The sequence below is a fragment of the Hyaena hyaena genome, unplaced genomic scaffold (assembly GCF_003009895.1).
Source record: "Hyaena hyaena isolate Hyena2069 unplaced genomic scaffold, ASM300989v1 scaffold_100, whole genome shotgun sequence".
Lineage (NCBI taxonomy): Eukaryota > Metazoa > Chordata > Mammalia > Carnivora > Hyaenidae > Hyaena > Hyaena hyaena.
In genome coordinates, this window is record NW_024080732.1 from 1313344 (window position 1) to 1333707 (window position 20364).

At 36.7% G+C, this 20364-nt stretch overlaps 1 protein-coding gene and 1 long non-coding RNA gene across 6 annotated transcripts in view; one reads left to right on the forward strand and one right to left on the reverse strand.

Annotated features, from left to right (window-relative positions):
- The window catches only part of LOC120234005, a 23931-nt gene extending 5376 nt beyond the window's left edge, over nucleotides 1-18555 (forward strand). The window contains exons 3-5 of the long non-coding RNA XR_005528961.1: nucleotides 14313-14414; nucleotides 15836-15910; nucleotides 18469-18555. This is a non-coding gene — a long non-coding RNA (uncharacterized LOC120234005). The remainder of the gene's footprint in view (nucleotides 1-14312; nucleotides 14415-15835; nucleotides 15911-18468) is intronic.
- The window catches only part of RNF170 (ring finger protein 170), a 42197-nt gene continuing 27462 nt past the window's right edge, over nucleotides 5630-20364 (reverse strand). For all 5 annotated transcript variants that reach the window (XM_039235597.1, XM_039235599.1, XM_039235598.1 and 2 more), the window contains 3 exons: nucleotides 17875-17948; nucleotides 13005-13115; nucleotides 5630-8494 (listed from right to left, as the gene is read on the reverse strand). In XM_039235597.1, coding sequence (XP_039091528.1) covers nucleotides 8225-8494; nucleotides 13005-13115; nucleotides 17875-17948 — 455 coding nt within the window. In that variant the 3' untranslated portion in view covers nucleotides 5630-8224. The remainder of the gene's footprint in view (nucleotides 8495-13004; nucleotides 13116-17874; nucleotides 17949-20364) is intronic.

Sequence of the window (20364 nt, forward strand, 5' to 3'; positions counted from 1 at the left end):
TCATTTGGCCCCTTACATAAATATCAAAACTGAATATATGCCTTAGCGTTATATGACCATTTAAGGAATGAGAATAAATACAGGTAAATTGAGGAAGGTTAGTTATAAGTTCAATATTTTTCGGGGTGCCTGGATGGCTTAGTCAGTTGGGCGCCCGACTTTGGCTCAGGTCATGATCTCACGGTTCATGGGTTCCAGCCCCGCGTTGGGCTCTGTGCTGACAGCCAGCTTCACATTCTGTATCTCCCTCTCTCTCTGACCCTCCCTTGCTCACGCTGCCTCTCTCTCTCTCTCTCTCTCTCAGAATAAATAAAACATTAAAAAAATTTAAAAAGTTCAATATTTTTCAAAGTCTCAAGAGACCAAGAGCTGATTCACTTATTGATAGACTTTTTAAGGAAATAGATGAGTACAGTTTTTAAGGAAAAGAGAAAATCCTTGACATTAAAAGGGTAAGTTTTGTCAAAATTATTGTAGAAGGCTTTACTTTGTCTTCGTTTGATAGACTGGAAAAAAGCTGTATGCCACTTGTTTTGACATAGGAGAGGCTAAGGACTAAGGATGTTTTAAACTCACTGATATCAGTTTAGATTTTAATTTCTATCCAATATGCTTCCCTTTTCTATAAACAACTTTTATTAGAAATACTTAGCACTCATTCTCTCAGGCTCTCATTATCCTTATCTGTAGAGTAAAGCTATGAGACTAAATGAAGAATTCTTAATTTGGAATCCATGAATGCCAAGGTCTTTGAATCCTCTGGAAATGAAAGAAAATTAAACATATGTGTGTATATATGCATTTTTCTGGGGAGCTATCAGTAGCTTTCATCTATTTTTGTAAGGTCCCTTCCACTCTGATATTCTGGGCTTAGTGAAACAAAGATTTTCTCTAAGACTGATTAGAAGGGTTAGTGTTTTGATCTGAACATCAGGTATTTCAAAAAGTTGGTGTTTTTAAACAAAATAAATGTAAACTATTAGATACCAGTAAGTTAAAAAATTTCTTTTAATGTTCATTTGTTTTTGAGAGAGAGAGAGAGACAGAGTGTGAGTGGGGGAGGGACAGAGAGGGAGACACAGAATCTGAGGCAGGCTTCAGGCTCCAAGCTGTCAGCACACAGCCTGACCCGGGACTCAAACCCATGAATCATGAGGTGCCACTATACCAGTAAGTTTGAAACATCATAAGCCCTTAGCCCTCTCCTATGTCACATAAACTATATACCCCTCAGAAGGCCTACAACAGCTAAGAGTGCCTGGGTGGCTCAGTTGGTTAACCATCTGACTTTGACTCAGGTCATGATCTCACAGTTTAAGAGTCTGAGCCCACATCAGGCTCTGTGCTGATAGCTCTGAGCCTGGAGCCTGCTTTGGATTCTGTGTCTCCCTGTCTCTCTCTCAAAACAAACAAACAAACAAACAAACAAACAAAAATCCAGTAAATACCACTAGTCTGAAAGAATAAGGACAGTGTCCAAATACATTCAGTGTTTCTAACAAGGTGTTTATTCCTCTCGTGCACCCTTCTGGGACATAGAACAAATCAGGGGATGCAGGTGGATGAAGAGGACAATGACTGATAACACTTCAAATTTGCTTGCAGTCAGTATGTCAAGGCTTAAATACTAATGCCATGAAGATGGTCTGGTTTGGGAAGAACAACGAAAGCTCAGTGAATGTCTTTATTTCTAGAATATCACTTCCTATCAATAGCCTTTACAGCCTACTGGCCTGGTCCTGGGAAACTCTGAAGTCTTAGGGCTATAAAAACTTGAGTGCCCTTTCCTATTCTGACTCACTCCCAGGTTTTTGGGTTGCTATTTAGCAAAATAGAAGGGCTTGGAATACATCAGTACATTTATATTTCAAAGAGTGGTGGAGGAAAGTGTTGGTGCAAACATAAAGATACAGACTCAGAAAAGAACACTTCAACATCATAAGAGAGGACAAAAACCATATGGATCATTTCAGTAAATGTAGAAAAAGCATCTGACAAAATACAACATCCATTCATGATAAAAACACTCAATAAAGTAGGTTTGAGGGAACATACCTCAACGTAATAAAGGCCATATATGAAAAACCCACAGCAACATACTTAATGGTGAAAAACTGAGAGCTTTTCCCCTAAGGTCTGGAAAATGACAGTGATGTCCACTTCCACCACTTTCATTCAAAATAGGACTTATCCTAGCTATAGCAATCGGACAATAAAAAGAAATAAAAGGCATCCAGATTGGTAAAACAGAAGCAAAACTTTCACTTTTTGTAGCTGACCTGATATTACATATAGAAAATCCTAAAGACTCCCCAAGAAAGTACTACTAGAACTGATACATGAATCCAATAAGGTTGTAGGATACAAAATCAATATACAGAAATCTGTAACATTTTTATGTAATAATAATGAAGTAGCAGAAAGAAATTAAGAAAACAATTCCATTTGTAATTGCACCAGAAAGAATGAAATACCAAGGGATAAATTTAACCAAGGAGGTGAAAGACCTATACTCTGAAAACTGTAAAACATGGATGAAACAAACTGAAGATGACAACAAATGAAAAGATATACCATTCTCATGGATTGGAAGAATTAACATCATTACAATGTCTGTACTACCCAAAGCAATCTACAGATACAATGCAAATATCAACAGCATTTTTCAAAGAACTAGAACAAATAATATTAAACTTTGTATGGAACCACAAAAAGCCCTGAATAGCTAAGCCATGCTTGGGAAAGAAGAACAAGGCAGGAGGTATCACAATCCCAAACTTTAATACTACAAAGCTGTAGTAATCAAGCAGTATAATACTGGTATAAAAATAGACACATAGATTAGTGGAATAGATAGCCCAGAAATAAACACATGATTATGTGGCCAGTCTTCAACAAAGGAGGCAAGAGTATGCACTGGGGAAAAGACAGGCTTTTTTTTTTTTTTTTTTTAATATTTATTTTGAGAGAGAGAGATCCCCAGGCAGGGCCTGTGTTGTCAACACAGAGCCCAATGTGGGGGCCCAATCTCAGTTAACTGTGAAATCATGACCTGAGCCAAAATGAAGAGTCAGGTGCTTAACTGATTGAGCCACCCAGGTGCTCCAAGACAGTCACTTCAACAAATGGTGTTAGGAAAACTGGACTAGTTTATGTCAGTATACACAAAAACAAATTCAATATGGATTAAAGACCTAAACATGGGACCTGCAACCATAAAGTCCTTGAAGAGAGTGCAGGCAATATTCTCTCTGACATTAACTGTAGCAACATTTTTCTAGGTATGTTCCTGAAGCAAGTGAAATAAACACCAAAAAAAAAAAATTATTGGGACTACATCAAAATAAAAAGCTTTTTCTCTAAAATAATTAAAAATAATACAATAAAATAATAGCTCCTCCCCTTCTTATGCTCTCTAAAATTAAAAATAATAATAAAAAGCTTCTGTACTGCAAAGGAAATAAGCAACAACAAAAAGACAACCTACTGAATGGGAGGAGATATTTGCAAATCATCTATCTGATAAGGAGTCAGTATCCAAAATATATAAAAATTTATACAACTCAACACCACAAAAGCAAATAATGGGCAATTACAAAATGGGCAGAAGGCATGAACAGACATTTCTCCAAAGAAGACATTTCTCCAAAGATCACCAATAGACATGTGAAAAGATGTTCAACATCACTAATCATCAGGAAATGAGATATTATCTTACATCTGTCAGAATGGCTAAAATCAAAAGTCTGAGAAACAAGTGTTGGTGAGAAGGTGGAGAAAAAGGAACCCTCAGAGGCACCTGGGTGGCTCAGTCGGTTGAGTGACTTCAGCTCAGGTCATGATCTCACGGTTCTTGGGTTTGAGCCCCGCAGCAGGCTCTGTGCTGACAGCTTACTCAGAGCCTGGAGCCTGCTTTGGATTCCATGTCTCCTTCTCTCTCTGCCCTTCCCCTGATTGCACTCTGTCTCTCAATAATAAATAAATGTAAAAAAAAATTTTTTTTTGAAGAAAAAACGAACCCCCTTGCACTGCTGGTAGGAATGCAAACTGGTGGGGCACCTGGGTGGCTTAGTCGGTTAAGCGTCTGACTTTCGCTTAGGTCATGATCTCGCGGTTCGTGGGTTCGAGCCCCACGTCAGGCTCTGTGCTGACTGCCAGTTCAGAGCCTGGAGCCTGTTTCAGAGTCTGTGACTCCCTCTCTCTCTGACCCTTCCCTGCTCATGCTGTCTCTCTCTCTCTCTCCTAGAAATTAAAATATTAAAAAAAAAAAAAAGGAATGCAAACTGGTGCAGCCACTGAAAAACAGTATGGCGGTTCCTCAGAAAATTAATAGAATTACCATATGATTGAGCAATTCCACTATGGGGTCTTTACCCAAAGAAAATGAAGATACGAATTCAAAAAGATATAGGTACCCCTGTGTTTACTGCAGCATTGTTTAAGATGATTAAGATATGAAAGCAGCCCAAATGTCCATTGATAGATGAAGTTGCACATATATATGTGTGTGTGTGTACACACACACACACACTAGAATATTACTCGGGCATAAAAAAGCATGAAATCTTGCCATTTGCCGCAATATGGATGGATCTAGAGGGTATAAGTGAAATTAAGTCAGAGAAAGACAAATACCTTATGATTTCACTCCTATGGAATTTAAGAAACAAATCTAAGAAAGATATAGACACCTCTATTTAACTGGAACTCTTAAATATATCTATATAAAATATAGAGAACCAGTGGGGAGATGGGTGGAATAGATGAAGGGGATTAAGGGTACAATTATAATGTTGAGCACTGAGTAATGTATAGAATTGTTGAATCACTGTATTGAACACCTGAACTAAGATAATATTAACTGTATGTTAATTATACTGGAATTAAAGCTAAAAAAATAAGTAAAAAAAAAAAAGAACATTTCTGTTATCGAATATATATTCAAAAGAAATAAGGGTGGGGAATCAGGGTACAGGCCTAATTTCTAATTCACCTGTATTGTCCAGAATAGATTGCCCAGATTAAAGAATTTTCCTCAAGAACAAAACATTTCTGCTTTTTCAATTAAAAAATATCTAAGCATAATTAATTAGAAATGTGATGAGGTACACTTAGGTGGCTCAGAGTTAACTCTCGATTTTGGCTCAGGCCATATCTCAGTTGGTGACATCCATTCCTGCGTCGGGCTCTGTGCTGACAGTGCAGAGCCTACTTGAGACTCCCCCCCCCCCGCCTCCCCCTCCACGCTCTCTTCCCCTCCCTCGCTTGTGCACATGGGCACTTTCTCAGAATAAACATTTATTTATTAACGTTTATTCATTTTTGAGAGACAGGGAATGAGTTGGCGATGGTCAGAGAGAGGGGAAGACACAGAATTGGAAGAAGGTTTCAGGCCCTGAGCTGTCTGCACAGAGCCCAAGGTGGTGCTCAAACTCTCGGACTGCGAGATCATGACCTGAGCTCAACCAACCGAGGCACTCAGGCGCCCCAACAAATAAACATTAAAAAAAAAAATAGAAGAAATGTGATGAGACATCAGATGTCCATTAGTGGAAAAGTAATGCTATTTCAGGAGTTCTGAATTTGAAAGGAAATAATATTCAAGAAAGGAATGTAACACAAGTTTTTAATTTTATATTGCTTTTATTCAAAAGAATATTTGCTTGACAACTTAAATCACAAAGTTGGACCAAACCACGAGTCCGCTGAAACAGTCCTGTGAGGTTTGTATCTGCACAGCCACAGGGACTGACAAAGTCTTTTCGTCTCTTGCTGCTCTCAAATGCTGAGAACTGTGGTAGCTGAAACCACTGCTCTAGTGGACAGTTATAATCGATTCTCCATCCTGTTCCCCACAGAGCTGCCCAAAGTTATCTTCTGCTCCTGGGGTTGGACCATGTTTTTGTAAAGTTACGATACTACTATTTACAGAAATCCAAATTGTTCTTTTGATTTATATGATCTAACTCTGAATTATACAGTATTACTATGATGTTTAAAACACTGATTGACTACTTACTTTAAATACTCTCTCAGATCCCTCCACGTTTATTACCAGTGATCAGTAAAGAGGACAAAATAAGCAGCTCTAAAATTCTGAGATGTCTACATGTTCCCTTTTTAGTTTAATAAGACTTCACTTAATACAGTGTTCTTGTATGTTACAAAGTTGGTACAATACACCTCTACCAGGAAAGTCTTAGAAGGAATTCCAAATTTTACAATAAAATTGTAACTAGAAACGTGACAAGTGAAGCAGAATACATGCACAGAAAATTCAATCCTTTCCAAAAAAATGACATTGTTGTAGCCCTACACCAAATCTGTAATTGGTGAAAAATCCATTTCTAGTCTGGTAAATGGTAGTATAGCAACCTCTTAATTCATTAGCTTTTCAACTTGTCTGCAGCTGAAATGCTGAAATGTTTTCTATGAAGCATGCCACTAGACATTTGATTTGGAAGTGAAGAATTGGGATTCATGAAGTCATGGTATATAATCTTTCTAGACCTTTCCTCTTAGGATCACCTAAGTTATGCTACTCCAATGTGTTCTGAAAGACTTCCCAAGGATTCCACTTTCTCTCCTGCTTCCCCTCTTCATAATAACCTTCACATCTACTTGAACCCAGAAGGGAGTCTACTAAGAGTATAATACCTGTTCAGTCATTTATTTGTGTGTGGCTTCAGGCAAAAAAAACCTTTGACCTGTAACATATGGATTTCATCTGTAAAAAGGAAAGCTTTCACATAACTGTCCTAAGGATAAAAAGTATATAAGAAATGCTTTAATTATAATGTGCTATATTTAAGCACTGCTTTTCTCTATGACAAGCAACAGCTTTGTCCTAGCCCAAATTAGAAAAATACTGTTATTGATATTTCATTCAACATCTCATTGATGACTACTTAGTCTGATGAACTTGAGAGAATGTGATATGGTTTTTCTTCTCCCTATCACTACATAATGAGGCTCACTAATAATACTTGAACGGACAGTATGAGTATCAGTGACTGTAGGTGACAGATCCAACACTACCCCTTGGCATCAATGACTACCCTGCTGTCCAGTTCACAAATGAGCAGTGCCACCTGAGGGAGTTAGGATTTCATAACACTTGTGGTTTTGAGTATTCTAAAGCAGAAAACTGCAGATGAGAGCACTGGGGACTTAAACTGTAGCTATCAAAAAAGCAAGCTAACTTTTATTGAATTGCCCCAGACATTTGCTCATTCTCTTAGACCTGAGGAATATGGGCTCTATGCTGCCATCTAGGGACAGTATTACAAAAGTTTTCTGGCCAGAGAAAACAAAATTTTCCCATTCTGTTGGTAGAGCTCACCAGTAATTTTTTTTGTCAAATCTAATTAGTGTTCCTTTACCCTCCTAATGTCTTTAATGCTCATTACCATGAAAATCTACTTTCCTTAGAAATGCATCAAACTACTATGTGTTTGCAGTATCACAGAGGTTCCTGAAAAAATTTTCCCTTTATATTTACTTGTATATACTACTCTTATAAAAGGACCAAACTCTTGTTTAAATGTCGTAAGTGAGAAAATTGAGAGTGGTGACTGGAGATAAATGTCTTATATCTTGTTAATTCTTCTATTGATTAAGAATTGTCTTATAAACCAGAATATGAAATCAAATTATAAACTTCAAGTTTCTTCTTTCACGTTTAGCTATTAGCAAACAATTATATCAGAATGGAAGAGCACAGTTGCTCCAAGTGCATAAAACTTAGCTAGTACTGAAAGAAACACTGACTTTCCCCCAATATTGTACAATATTTTATTGTAACAAAAATATTTAGACGCATCTCATAGCAATATATTATCATATAGGTACTCACTGAGAAGGATAAATTGGATAAACTGTAAAACAATATCTTACTATACACATCCAATTAATCTGAGTAATTTTTGGGAAAAAAAGATATAAAGATCATCCCTTTTTATATAATTCCACATTTTTTCCAGAGATGTCATAGACAACTGAGAATCAAGATATAATTGTAAATTATTATAATTCTAACCTTAATATTAGAACCTGTACATGTATAAATTCCAGTCATATATTGCTAGACATTTGCAAATGAAATCAAATGTTTGTCATACAGTGGTTTTACACTCATACATTAATATTCAAATGCTGTGTGCTGCCATGGGTCCTTCTGCAATTTCACACATTAGCTGAACTACTTCAGTAAACTCACATTTTTTCACCTGTTTAGTCTCTGTGTTATCACTTCTCGATACATAATAGAGATGTAGATGAGCAACAAAAAGATGACAAAGAAATCATCTAGAAAGCCTAGAATTCCAAACAAGGCTTCAGGTACAAAATCTAGAGGTGATATAAGATAGAAAAAAGCTCCCATTAAACAAAGTATTATCCTGATGCGGAACATCCAGAAAAGGCCCCCGACTGAAAACATTTCCCTGAATGCATGCCTCAGTAAAGTGGGTAGATCCATAATTCTTTCCATGATCTGGCAGAGGAAAAAACAAATATGATTTGTCATCTAATATGTCAGACTTGAAAATAATACAATTTTCTTACAACGTGCAAACTCAGTTAACATGAGTTAAGGAGTTTCACATATTTTCCAGTTATATATTTTACTTTAAGCAGATCTTTCATTACTAGGTTCTTATAAAATAGATCTTCTTGCAGATAACTGAAAGGCAACTAAAATGTCCACAAGCTTGAAAATATAGGATACAGCGAGGCAAAACTCGAGCCTCTATTATTTGAATTAATGAAATAAACGAAATGAAGAACCTCTCAAGTCTCAGCTCTAAAATCAGACAGGTCTGCAATTAAACTCCAAGTCAATCATTAGCAGTCTGGTGCCCCTGGGGGGAAGTTGTTTAACCTCCTAGAGACCCAGCAACAACTAATGGAGTATGATACACCACAAGAACTATTAAGAGGTCCCTGTCTGTTGCTAGACAACATGTCAGTAGTATACATTAAAGACACGTTAACTTGGAGGACTTTTGACAGTCTGAGAATTATCCTGATGCGGAACATCAGGAGGTTTATTATTACCTTAGGAGGTTTATTCGGCTTGAGTTTAAGTGAATTACTAACTGCCACAGTGATTTTTGGAATGCCAGACCCTACCTTTCTCAGAATGATTAAGTTTCTGAATATGTATGGAAACCTCAATTACTGAGATTTTAAATAAGTGAGCATAATTTTCACAGCTGAAAATGTACAAATTATATACATTTTTTAAAATTGCAGGATTCAGAGATATTAGAACCCTCATACACTACTGGTGGGAATGAATGGCCTCCTTGGAAACAGTCTGGCAGTTCCTCTAAATGTTAAACATAGACTTATCATAATATCCAGTAATTCCACAATGAGGTATATACCCAAGAGGAATGAAAACATATGTCCACACAAAAACTGGTAGACAAATGTTAATGGAAACATTATTCATAATAACCAAAAAGTAGAAACAATACAAATGTCCATCAACGGACTGGATAAACAAAATGTGATATATTATTTGGCCATAAAAAGCAATGAATCTGATATATATATTACAACATGGATGAACCCTGAAAACACTAAGCTAAGTGAAACAAGATAAAAGGCCATACACTATGTGATGCCATTTCAATGAAATGATGAAATATTCAAAAGAGTCAAATCTACAGAGATAGAAAGTAAATTAGCAGTTGCCAAGGTCTAGGAGGAGGGGACAGGAAAGGGGAGAAAGGGAAAGGTTGGCTTACACTTGGGATAATGAAAATGTTCTAAAATTAGATTATGGTGATAATCCAATTAGATTTATTCTAAATACATGAAAGACCATTGAATTGTATACAAGTTGCACTTTATGACATCTAAAATACATCTAAATAAAGCTGTTAAAAAAAAGTACTACTATCCATTTGTATTGCTTTGAGCAAGTTAGTTTATCCTCTGACTGTAAACTTCTCATTTGTTTTGTGTAGTTTGCTCATTGACTACGTGATCTATAAGGTCCTGTGTAGTAAAGAACTACCATGACTTCTCAATATAACTTCTTTCTTTATCTCATTTCTCAGGAGCTGGGTGATGCAGAGAAACTGACCAGAGGAGGAAAGTCACTTCCTGTGGTCATTCCACTGTAACAGTTCAGCTATTTTTAATAATCTGTATAATTACTATATATTCAAGTGTAGGTATATATTTTGTTTAACAAGTGCCAAATGAGAGGGATGGGGAGACAAAAATGGGAAGAGCTATTATCTAAGGAAACAGTTTTATAAACTCCACCAGATAATCTTAAATCCTTTTTGGAAAACTGGTCACAAAAAACAAAATAGTCTTTTAAAAATCACTTCTAAATGTTAACTTCCTATTCTTTATGGGAGAAACTAATATTTAAAGGAAGACAGGAGCACAATTTTCACAAAGTCTATGGTAAGTTATTTTAAACATTCTAGTAACCAGACAGTATATCTTTTGAATACATTTCTGTCCTTTATCAGAGCTATTTGTTCACTTCTCATATGGTATCATTTATATAAAATCTATAGACAGACAAGAAGTATGAAATGGATTATTAAGAAATATTTGTATATTAATCACAATTTTACTCCAACTTTGGAGGCTTCAGAATATCAAAGTAAGAGCTAAATGTCTCTATTACACTATGATTTCATGACCTCTGAGGGCTTATAAAATATATGTACCAAAAAATAATAATTGAGCAATGGTATGCTTCACACTTATAAATATGAATGGATATCTTAAAATGATTAAAAAATTTTTTTAATGTTTTATTTATTTTTTGAGAGAGAGAGACAGCGTGAGCAGGGGAGGGTCAGAGAGAGAGGGAGACACAGAATTAGAAGCAGGCTCCAGGATCTGAGCTAGCTATCAGCACAGGGCCCGACGCGGGGCTCGAACCCATGAACCGTGAGATCATGACCTGAGCTGAAGTCAGACGCTTAACCAACTGAGCTACTCAGGCGCCCCAAAATGATTTTTTTAAGGTCAGTGGTAGTTCTTGAATTTTGAACATGTGGATTTTCAAAGAATCATCCTACAGATGTCACTGCAGAATATGTAAAAAAAAAAAAAAATGCTGAATGAAAAATAGAAGAAGAGGCTCCCAGATAACTGTGGAGGACAACACTGATTGGATTAAGTTTTCTTTTTGTTGGGGCGCCTGGGTGGCTTAGTCGGTTAAGCGTCCGACTTTCGCTTGGGTCATGATCTCGCGGTTCGTGGGTTCGGGCCCCGCATCGGGCTCTGTGCTGACTGCCAGCTCAGAGCCTGGAGCCTGTTTCAGAGTCTGTGACTCCCTCTCTCTCTGACCCTCCTCCTGCTCATGCTGTCTCTCTCTCTCTCTCTCCTAGAAATAAATAAAACATTTAAAAAAAAAAAAAAAGTTTTCTTTTTGTTTAAACAGAAGATTTACCCTTTATCCACATGGATATGCCTTTAAATGTACACAACACCACAGTATAAGGAACACTTATACTGCAAGGGTGCACAAGAGCACACAAGTGTTTAATACTGAAGCACTTTAATAGCTTATATTCTTGACTGAGAGTAGTAGTATCAATTCTTAAGGATAGCTTATTCATTTATTCAACAAATATTAAGGGCCTCTTGTATTCCAGGCACTGAGATTGGCAGTGAGAATATACCACTGAATATATAAACATGGCCCTTGCCCTCATGAAGCTTTTAGTCTACTGAGAAAAAGATACCGAACAAGATTTGAGTACTGTTTGTAATAAATGCTACAAAGGAAATGTATAGAGAGCAATAATAGAGAATACCTTAGCTGATTAGGGAAACCCTCTTTGAGGAAGGTCTATTTAAGAGCGACCTTAAGGATGAGAAGAACAGAGGGACAAGCACCCCAAATCAAGGGGTCACGTGTGAAAGCATTACGTGGAAAGACTTGCGGTGTATTTTGAGAGCTGAAAGGTGACTGGTAGAGGTGAAGCATTTTGGGGGAGGGGGAAGTCACACAGGGCTGTGTAAGCACAGTAAGGAGTTGGAACATTATTCCACAACGTTGGAAGTTTTAAAGTATAAGAATATCATGGTCTTATGTTTTCAAAATATTACTTGGGCTGCTGTGCAGAGAAAAACGTCACAGTGAAGAGGCCACTTGCAGTTATTCTAAGAGATGGTGGATTGGGCTAGTATGATGGTTATAGATACAGGACAGTTTTATAAAATAAAAATGACAGGATCTCCCAAAAAGAAAAAAGAAATGATACAACTTTTTTTATAGATCAGATGAAGGGAATGAGGGAAAGGAAGAAATCAAAACAGTAAAGACTGAAAACAGAGTATAGTGAGTTGAGGAGGCAAGCAGTTCAATACTGTGCAGGTCATGCTTGAGGTACCTAGGGAACATCCAAGTGGAGAGGCACAGCCTAGAGCTCAGAGGAGAGGTCTAGGTTTTCCAAATAAATCTGTACTTAGAATATTCTGATTTTTGAAGTACATAGTCATGCACATATTTCTAGAATTCTTTGTTAGATTTTGAAAAAACTGGAATGAGTCAATAAAACGTGACAGTTTATAATCTATCAAATGCCATTTTTGGAGGGACGAGGCAAACTGTAAAATTAATGTGTTCTTTAAAAATCAAATGCTTTTGAGTAGCTAAAATGATATACCAAAAAAACTGCCTAACACCCAGGGTTACTCAGGGAAACATTTCAAACAAGAGACCAGGGTAGGTAAAAAAAGAGGAAAACACAACTGTAAAACTTTCCAGAAGTTCTCAAGTTATAACCTTCTTTCATAAGGACTTCTATAATCCTTCTTTCTTTTAGATAGAAAACTGTAGTTCTTGGGAAAGCTGTAGCTCAGTGATTGACAACAATGATGAAGTTAGTTAAAGCTTTACCTAACACACATAAATAATGAGATATTTTTTAGTCAAAGAATACTTGTTGGTAAATCTTACCTTACAAAAGAGAAGTATCATTATACTGTAACTTTGCACCTGCTATAGCATTACTTACAGATCTGGGCTGCCCTGAGAATCTCCGGTTATAATCATTAATATCTTGACGCAATGATACAACATCCTGAGACTGGTCATTTTCACCAAATACTGTTAGCAGTAAAGTTACCTGTATATTACAAACAACAACAACAACAACAAAAACCATTGTTATACTTTTCTGCAACATTAATTTTTCATTTTATGTTATAATTCAACAGAATGAGAAAAGCTCCTAAATTTATATTTCACTCATAAAGACAACATGGGGAAGGAAGTGAGCTATTATTGCCTTATAATAAAATCAAATGCAAAATGTATTTTGAATTCCTATAAATTCAAATGGGTACCTTAACCAAACACTGGTTCTAATATTTTCCAGTTCATACCAGGGATAAAATCAGTAGGTCTCCGTTTGGACTAAGAAATATTTGAAGACATAAGCATGATGAAAAAAATATTCAGGAGCAAAGTGACATAAAAATATATAGCACTCAGAGAGAAAAATCAGAGAATTTTTTTTTTTTTTTGAGAGAGAGTGTGTGTGTGCATGCAGTGGAGGTGCAGAGAGAGGGGGAGAGAGAGAATCCCAAGCAGGCTCTGTGCTGTCAGTACGGAACCCAACATGGGGCTCGATCCCATGAATGGTGAGATCATGACCTGAGCAGAAATCAAGAGTAGGACACTCAACTGACTGACACAGTCAGGTGCCCCTGGAATTTCTTTTTTTGACTAAAATAATTATTCAACCTCACTGGTATTTGAAATATCTTTGAACGCTACCAAACAAAATACAGAGATTAAGTTATTGCAGGGACCCACTCTCAAGCACCCATCCCTACTATAATCAAAAAAGGTAATGAGTGATACTGTAATACAACACAATACTTTTAGTCTTGTTTCCTCCATGGTAGAGGTAAGGATACACAAATATCCCGGGACCGTAACTGGGGTAACCTGAAGATCACAGTATCTTTAAAAACCAGTACATTTAAAAACATAACAATGCCGGGGCGCCTGGGTGGCTCAGTTGATTAAGCATCTGGCTTCAGCTCAGGTCATGATCTCATGGTTCGTGGGATAGGGCCCCACGTTGGGCTCTGTGCTGACAGCTAGCTCGGGGCCTGGAGCCTGCTTCGGATTCTGTGTCTCCCTCTCTCTCTGACCCTCCCCTGCTCATGCTGTCTCTCTCTCTCAGAAATAAATAAAAAATTAAAAAATATATAACAATGCCTATGGAAATGGTAAATGTACAATGAGATAAAAATGGGAAGGAGCAGTAACAGATTTAGGTTTAAATCATCTAGCTGTTTTTATCCTTCCTCAGTTCAGCTATAAAACCAGGACTTCCCATTACTCAGATGTTTTCCAAACATCAGATGTTTTCAGACAAAGGAGTGACAAAGAGCTGCAGGTGGTAGGAAAGCAGGTACAACCTCTTTTCGTAAATTTGTTAATTAAAATGCATCTTTCAATAAATAATAATTGAGTACCTACTGTGGGCCAGGCACTGTGCTAAGGGCTACATATACCGAAAAAATAAAAGACACAGCCCTGCTCCTTGCTAATTAACCACAACACCCAAGATAGAAGGGGGAGGCAGACCTGCTCAAAAGGCATTGTGGTGGGGGTTATAATGATGCTTGAGAGAAAGGACTTCTGCTTGGGGTGTCCAGAAAGCTGGAAACAAGCTGGTCCTTGAAGTACAGCTAGGACTACTGGTATGTTATGTATACATTCAGCAAGAGAAGTGGTGGGCGTGTTACAGTCAGAAGCAGCAGCCTGTGCACTATTTCCAGTGAAACAGAATGGGGAGCAGGTATCTGCCACCTGTCTTGCTTCCAGGACGAATTATTCTACAGTTAGGAACCAAAAGCTAGTATATAAAAACAGTTTTATCTCTACCTTTTTAGCCTCTAGCAATTTATGGGTGGTCCAAAGGATACCACCTGCGAATACACATATATTCTATGAAAAGCCATCGATAGAGTCAAGAAGAGGGGACAGGTGGTGGAAATAACTCTTCAATGCTAGACCTATGGCCTGGTCTCAGTGTTGCTGGCAGATAGTAAAGACTATGAGAGGTGGTATTGGCAAATAAACTTCAATGTTGACTGCCTTGTGTCACATATCAAATTAGCCAGAGAGGCAGTACCAAAAAAAACAAAAAAAATTTCCTCCTGCCATGTGCTACAAAGTCAAATATGAAAGAGGGAGAATTTGGGAATGTACAAACAAGGAGGAAGATAAAGCCCTGAACCTCTCTCTCTACACCAAAAATGGAGGCAGTAATGGGGGTAAGTGGAATGCCAGAGCAAAGGTTGGAAGCATCTGTGTGTGCATGCATGTTCATATAACAATACATGCTATATGGTTTTATTCATATAAGGTCCAAAAATTAGACAAAACTAAACAATAATCTTAGAGGTGCATGCTAAGGTAATAAACCTATAAAGAAAATCAAGGAAATGCTTATCATAAAAGTCAACTCTCCTAGTAGTTGCCTCTAGGAGAGGTAGGAGGGGGATGAGATTTGGAAAAGGTCCCAAAGAGGCTTCTGGGGACTGTTGGCCAGTTTCTACTTCTTCATCTGAGTGGAGTGGTTACTGAAGTGTTGCTCTGTGGTAATTCAGTAAGCAGTACTTCTCTGTTTTGTGTGCTTTTTTCTATGTCATATTTTACAAAGAGTTCTTTAAAAATTGTTGCTGCTTCTATCATTTTGTTTATGTTCTAATCTCTGTGGGTTTATGCCTTTACAAAATGTCCTGTTCTTTTGGTGGGGTTACAAACAATAGTAAATATATGTGTTCAATTTGGCATCTTAACTTGGAAGCTCTCTATCCTTTATAGGACTTCATTCTGCACACTGGAAGACTTCCTATGGAGCTGCTATCTTTCTCGTGTTCCTAACTCATTATTAGAAAGGTAGATATTTTTAATTTTCTTAATGCGTATTTATTTTGAGAAAGAAAGACAGAGCGTGGGGGAGGGACAGAGAGAGAGGGAGACACAGAATCCCAAGCAGGCTTCAGGGATCTGAGCTGTCAGCCCAGAGCCCTATGCGGGGTTTAAACCCACGAACCGTGAGATCAGAACCTGAGCTGAAGTCAGACACTTAACCGACTGAGCCACCCAGATGTCCTGATATTATTTTATTTTTTATTTAATTAAAAAAATTTTTTAATGTTTATTTTTTTTTTTGAGAAAGAGAGAGAGAGACAGAGCACAAGTGGGGTAGGGGCAGAGAGAGAAGGAGACATAGAATCCGAAGGAGGCTTCAGGCTCTGAGCTGTCAACACAGAGCTCAATGTGGGGCTTGAACTCATGAACCATAAGATCATGACCTGAGCCGAAGTCAGACACATAACCAACTGAGCCACCCTGGTGCCCCACTGATATTATTTTAAATGAAAAATAAGTATATAGTAAATTATGAAAAAATAGTAAACAACTGATAGAATGTTCTATTTTACTATACTTGCTAATTAAAAAACTAAAAACTTCATTTTCTCCAATTTTTCAGTATTTTGTTTTTCCAGTTTGCCAAAGAAACTGAGAAAATGTGGCACCTATCATCTGTGCTGACATTTCAGTCTTAAATATATGTTTATAAAAGGTTACTATTTCCCTCCTGAAGTAGCTTCTATACTAACTGTAACTGTCTGATCTGTTTTGGATAATGTAATGTGGTTACGTCTCCAAAAGAGACATTTTAAAAAATTATTATCCATCATAGAAAATTATCTAGGCCCTCAATGGAGAAGAGCAGATTAAAAATAAAAAGGAAATATTTTTTTTCAAAAGAAGTATATGTAGGGGAATATCTGTTTAAGCCTGATTAGCTAGCTCAGCTAGGGTATAATACTTTGCTAGTATTATAATAAAGACTTATTAGAATCTTAGGGATGATTTACTTATCACCTGTTTTTTATTACAACTGAAGGATTTCAAAGGGATTTTTTTTTTTGGTGTCTTTAAGACATTAAAAAAAAATAATGGAGGGATGCCTGAGTGGCTCAGTCAGTTGAGCATCCAACCTGGTTTAGGATTAGCTTGTGATCCCAGGGTCGTGGAATTGAGCCCTGCACTGGGCTCTGCACTGAGTGTGGAGCATACTTGAAATTCTCTCTCTCTCCCTCTGCACCTCTCCCCCACTCATGTGTTCTTTCTCTCTAACATAAAAAAATAAAAATAAGTAAGAGGGTAACATTTAGAAGCTTTGAATAAACAGAACTACCCTATGATGCAGCATCTGCACTGCTAGGTGTTTACCCAAAGAATACAAAAATACTCATTCAAAGGGTTACATGCACCCCAATGTATTATCTATAATAGCCAAACTATGGAAATAGCCCAAATGTCCATAGACTGATGAATGGATAAAGAAGATATGGTATATATGTATAGTATTACTAAGCCATAATAAAAAATGAAATCTTTGCCGTTTATAATGATGTGGCTGGAGCTAGAGACTATTATCTACATGAAATAAGTCAGTCAGAGAAAGACAAATAACATTATGATTTCACTCATGTGGAATTTAAGAAACAAAAAACATAAGCAAAGTGGAGAAAAGAGAGGGGCAAACCAAGAAACAGACCCTTAACTATAGAGAACAAACTGATGGTTACCAGAGGGGAGAGGGGTGGATATGTTAAATACATGATGGGGATTAAGGAGTGTGCTTAATCCTGGATGAGCGCAGGGTGATAGACGCAAGAGTTGAGTCACTATATTGTACACCTGAAATTATTGCACTATATGTTAACTAACTGGAATTTAAATTAAAACTTTAAAATAATAAAAATAATTTAAAATTTAGATGCAGAAATTATAAACATTTACATAATAAACTAGCATAAATGATGCTTTCTGGATACAAACATTACCGTTTGTCTACAGATTGGACAACTGATTGCCCCAAGCCATGAACCGTATCGCCAGTATGCAATAATGCAGGTACCTGATGAGAAAAAAACATTAATACTGATGTTTTAAATTTTAAAGCCCATGAGTCCTCAGAAAGTTTCAAATATTTGAAATTTTTTACAGTATCATCTTATTTTAAAATATTTTTATTTCATTCAAGCAACTGTTCAGGCAAATTCAAATCTAGTAATAATTCCCAGCCATTAAAAAATATTATTATTTAAACTACCAGTTAAGATAAACATTTTTATACAATCAAAAGCAAGAATATATTAACTGCTTCAATACTTTGAGGCTTAATAGAAAATACTGCATTTCCTATGTAAAATAAATAAAATAAACATCACTGCAAATATGATAACCAATAAATTTGGTATATACATTACAAAAACACAGCTTCTATCTTTTAAGGATTTAGAACACCAAATTACAGTAGTATCAATAATAATAATTAAGTACTATGAATAAGGAGCCAAAGGATACAAAGATTACATGCTATCTTACCTAATAAAGTTTATAATACAGTTCAATAATTCAATCAACTTTTGTACTAGATGGATTTGATTTTTCTGCCTGAAGCTGTTCATGAGCAACAAAACAACTAAACACAGTCTAAAGGAAGAGGTGATAGACCTCAAAATCAGCAGGTAAGCTAAGCATATAAGCACTAAAGTCAGACCAAATAAAGAAGGAATATTTTTTATTTTATTTTTATTTTATTTTGTTTTATTTATGAAGAAGAAAGAGGAGAAGGAATATTTTAAAACCCTGTCTGATTGTTTAAGGGCCCAATTCATTTCTTCTCTGTAGGACACCTGTTTCTCAGGCCATTCAGGTCCCATTGTGAATCTGAACTAAGTGCTTCTAGTTTCCCTTCTACCTCCAAGATCTTTTCTGTATTCTTTCTTTTTTTTTAAAGAAGAGTGTTTTTCCCCCCACTAATGTTCATTGATTTTTGAGAGAGAGAGAGAGAGAGAGAGACAGAGTGCAAGCAGGGGAGGGGTAGAGAGGAGACACAGAATCTAAAGCAGGTTCTAAACTCCAAACTATCAGCACAGAGCCTGACATGGGGCTTGAACTCATGAACCATGAGATCATGACCTGAGTTGAAGTTGGACGCTTAACCAACTGAACCACCCAGGTGCCCCCGTATCTGTATCTAGGTTAGCCCTTCTGCATTCCTTATTCTTATTCTTCCAGATCAAATAAATGTCTAGAATAAGCAATGACAGTCAAATTGAAAAGTCCAAGGTGACATACTGAAATCAATTAGAAGGTAGTTAAATCTCAAACTATGTAATATTAACCTTAAGTACAAAAGGTATATAGGAGGGAGAACTCTGGGATGTATCAGAGAGTCATTTGTAGATGAGAAAGGATTTGAACTGAATTTTGTAGGATAGGTAAGATTTAGAAATAGAAAACAGGAGGGAGGATGCTCCAAGTTTTATGAATAGCAAAGAGCAAATGGCAGAAGTAGAAATAAATGGTATGTAAGGAGACTGGTGAGCATCCAAGGGGCTAGGCAAAGGCTATCCAGATTGGACACTACAGTGACTGTGGGGGGAAACTGTTCAGTGATTTAAAGATGAATTTAAAAGCTAAACAATCTTTATCTGATATCTTTTCCTACTTTCAGGGTGTTGTGTTAGCTAATATTTATTAAGTAATTTGTGCAATCTAATTTCATATAGAAACTATAGGAAAGCAAAACTTATAAATCTTGCCAGTATTATTTTTCACATCTGTAATGATGCCTTAGTTTTATCCACTACCTTTTCACTCAAAAGTTCAATGTGTTTTGACATATGTTAATTTATTTAATCCTACATCTCTTTTCTACAAACTGGGGTACATGTGTCCTTGCTTTGCAAATTATGAAATGGCCAATGCCTGCACAGAAAAACTATGGCCCAGCAAATGAAACACTTCAGTTCACACACATCTGCTGTGATATGATCAATGTTTTCCCTTTTCTTCAACGTTCCCCCTCTATAAAAAGATCCACCTAAATAAGATGGTGGGAAAGATCATGACATTAACCTGGGTCACAATCTCTCTCAACCTATTTATTTGTAAAATGGGGAAAACACCTCATAAGACTATTGGGGAATTAAATAAAACAATGTGGGTTACAAATGCAAGTAAGATAAAGTCTGTTGCTGTTATTTTTAACTCGCTGTAAAGGAACAGAACAGGAACCATATATAGAAACTAAGCTAAGGTGCTCTGGATATATATGGTATCAATATACTTGAACTCCTATTCAAAGAAACACATATCTGTTTGAAAAGCAGAATAACTAGTTTTTTTTTTTTTTTTTTAATGTTTTATTTATTTCTAGGAGAGAGAAACAGCGTGAGCAGGGGAGGGTCAGAGAGAGAGGGAGTCACAGACTGAAACACGCTCCAGGCTCTGAGCTGGCAGTCAGCACAGAGCCCGACGCGGGG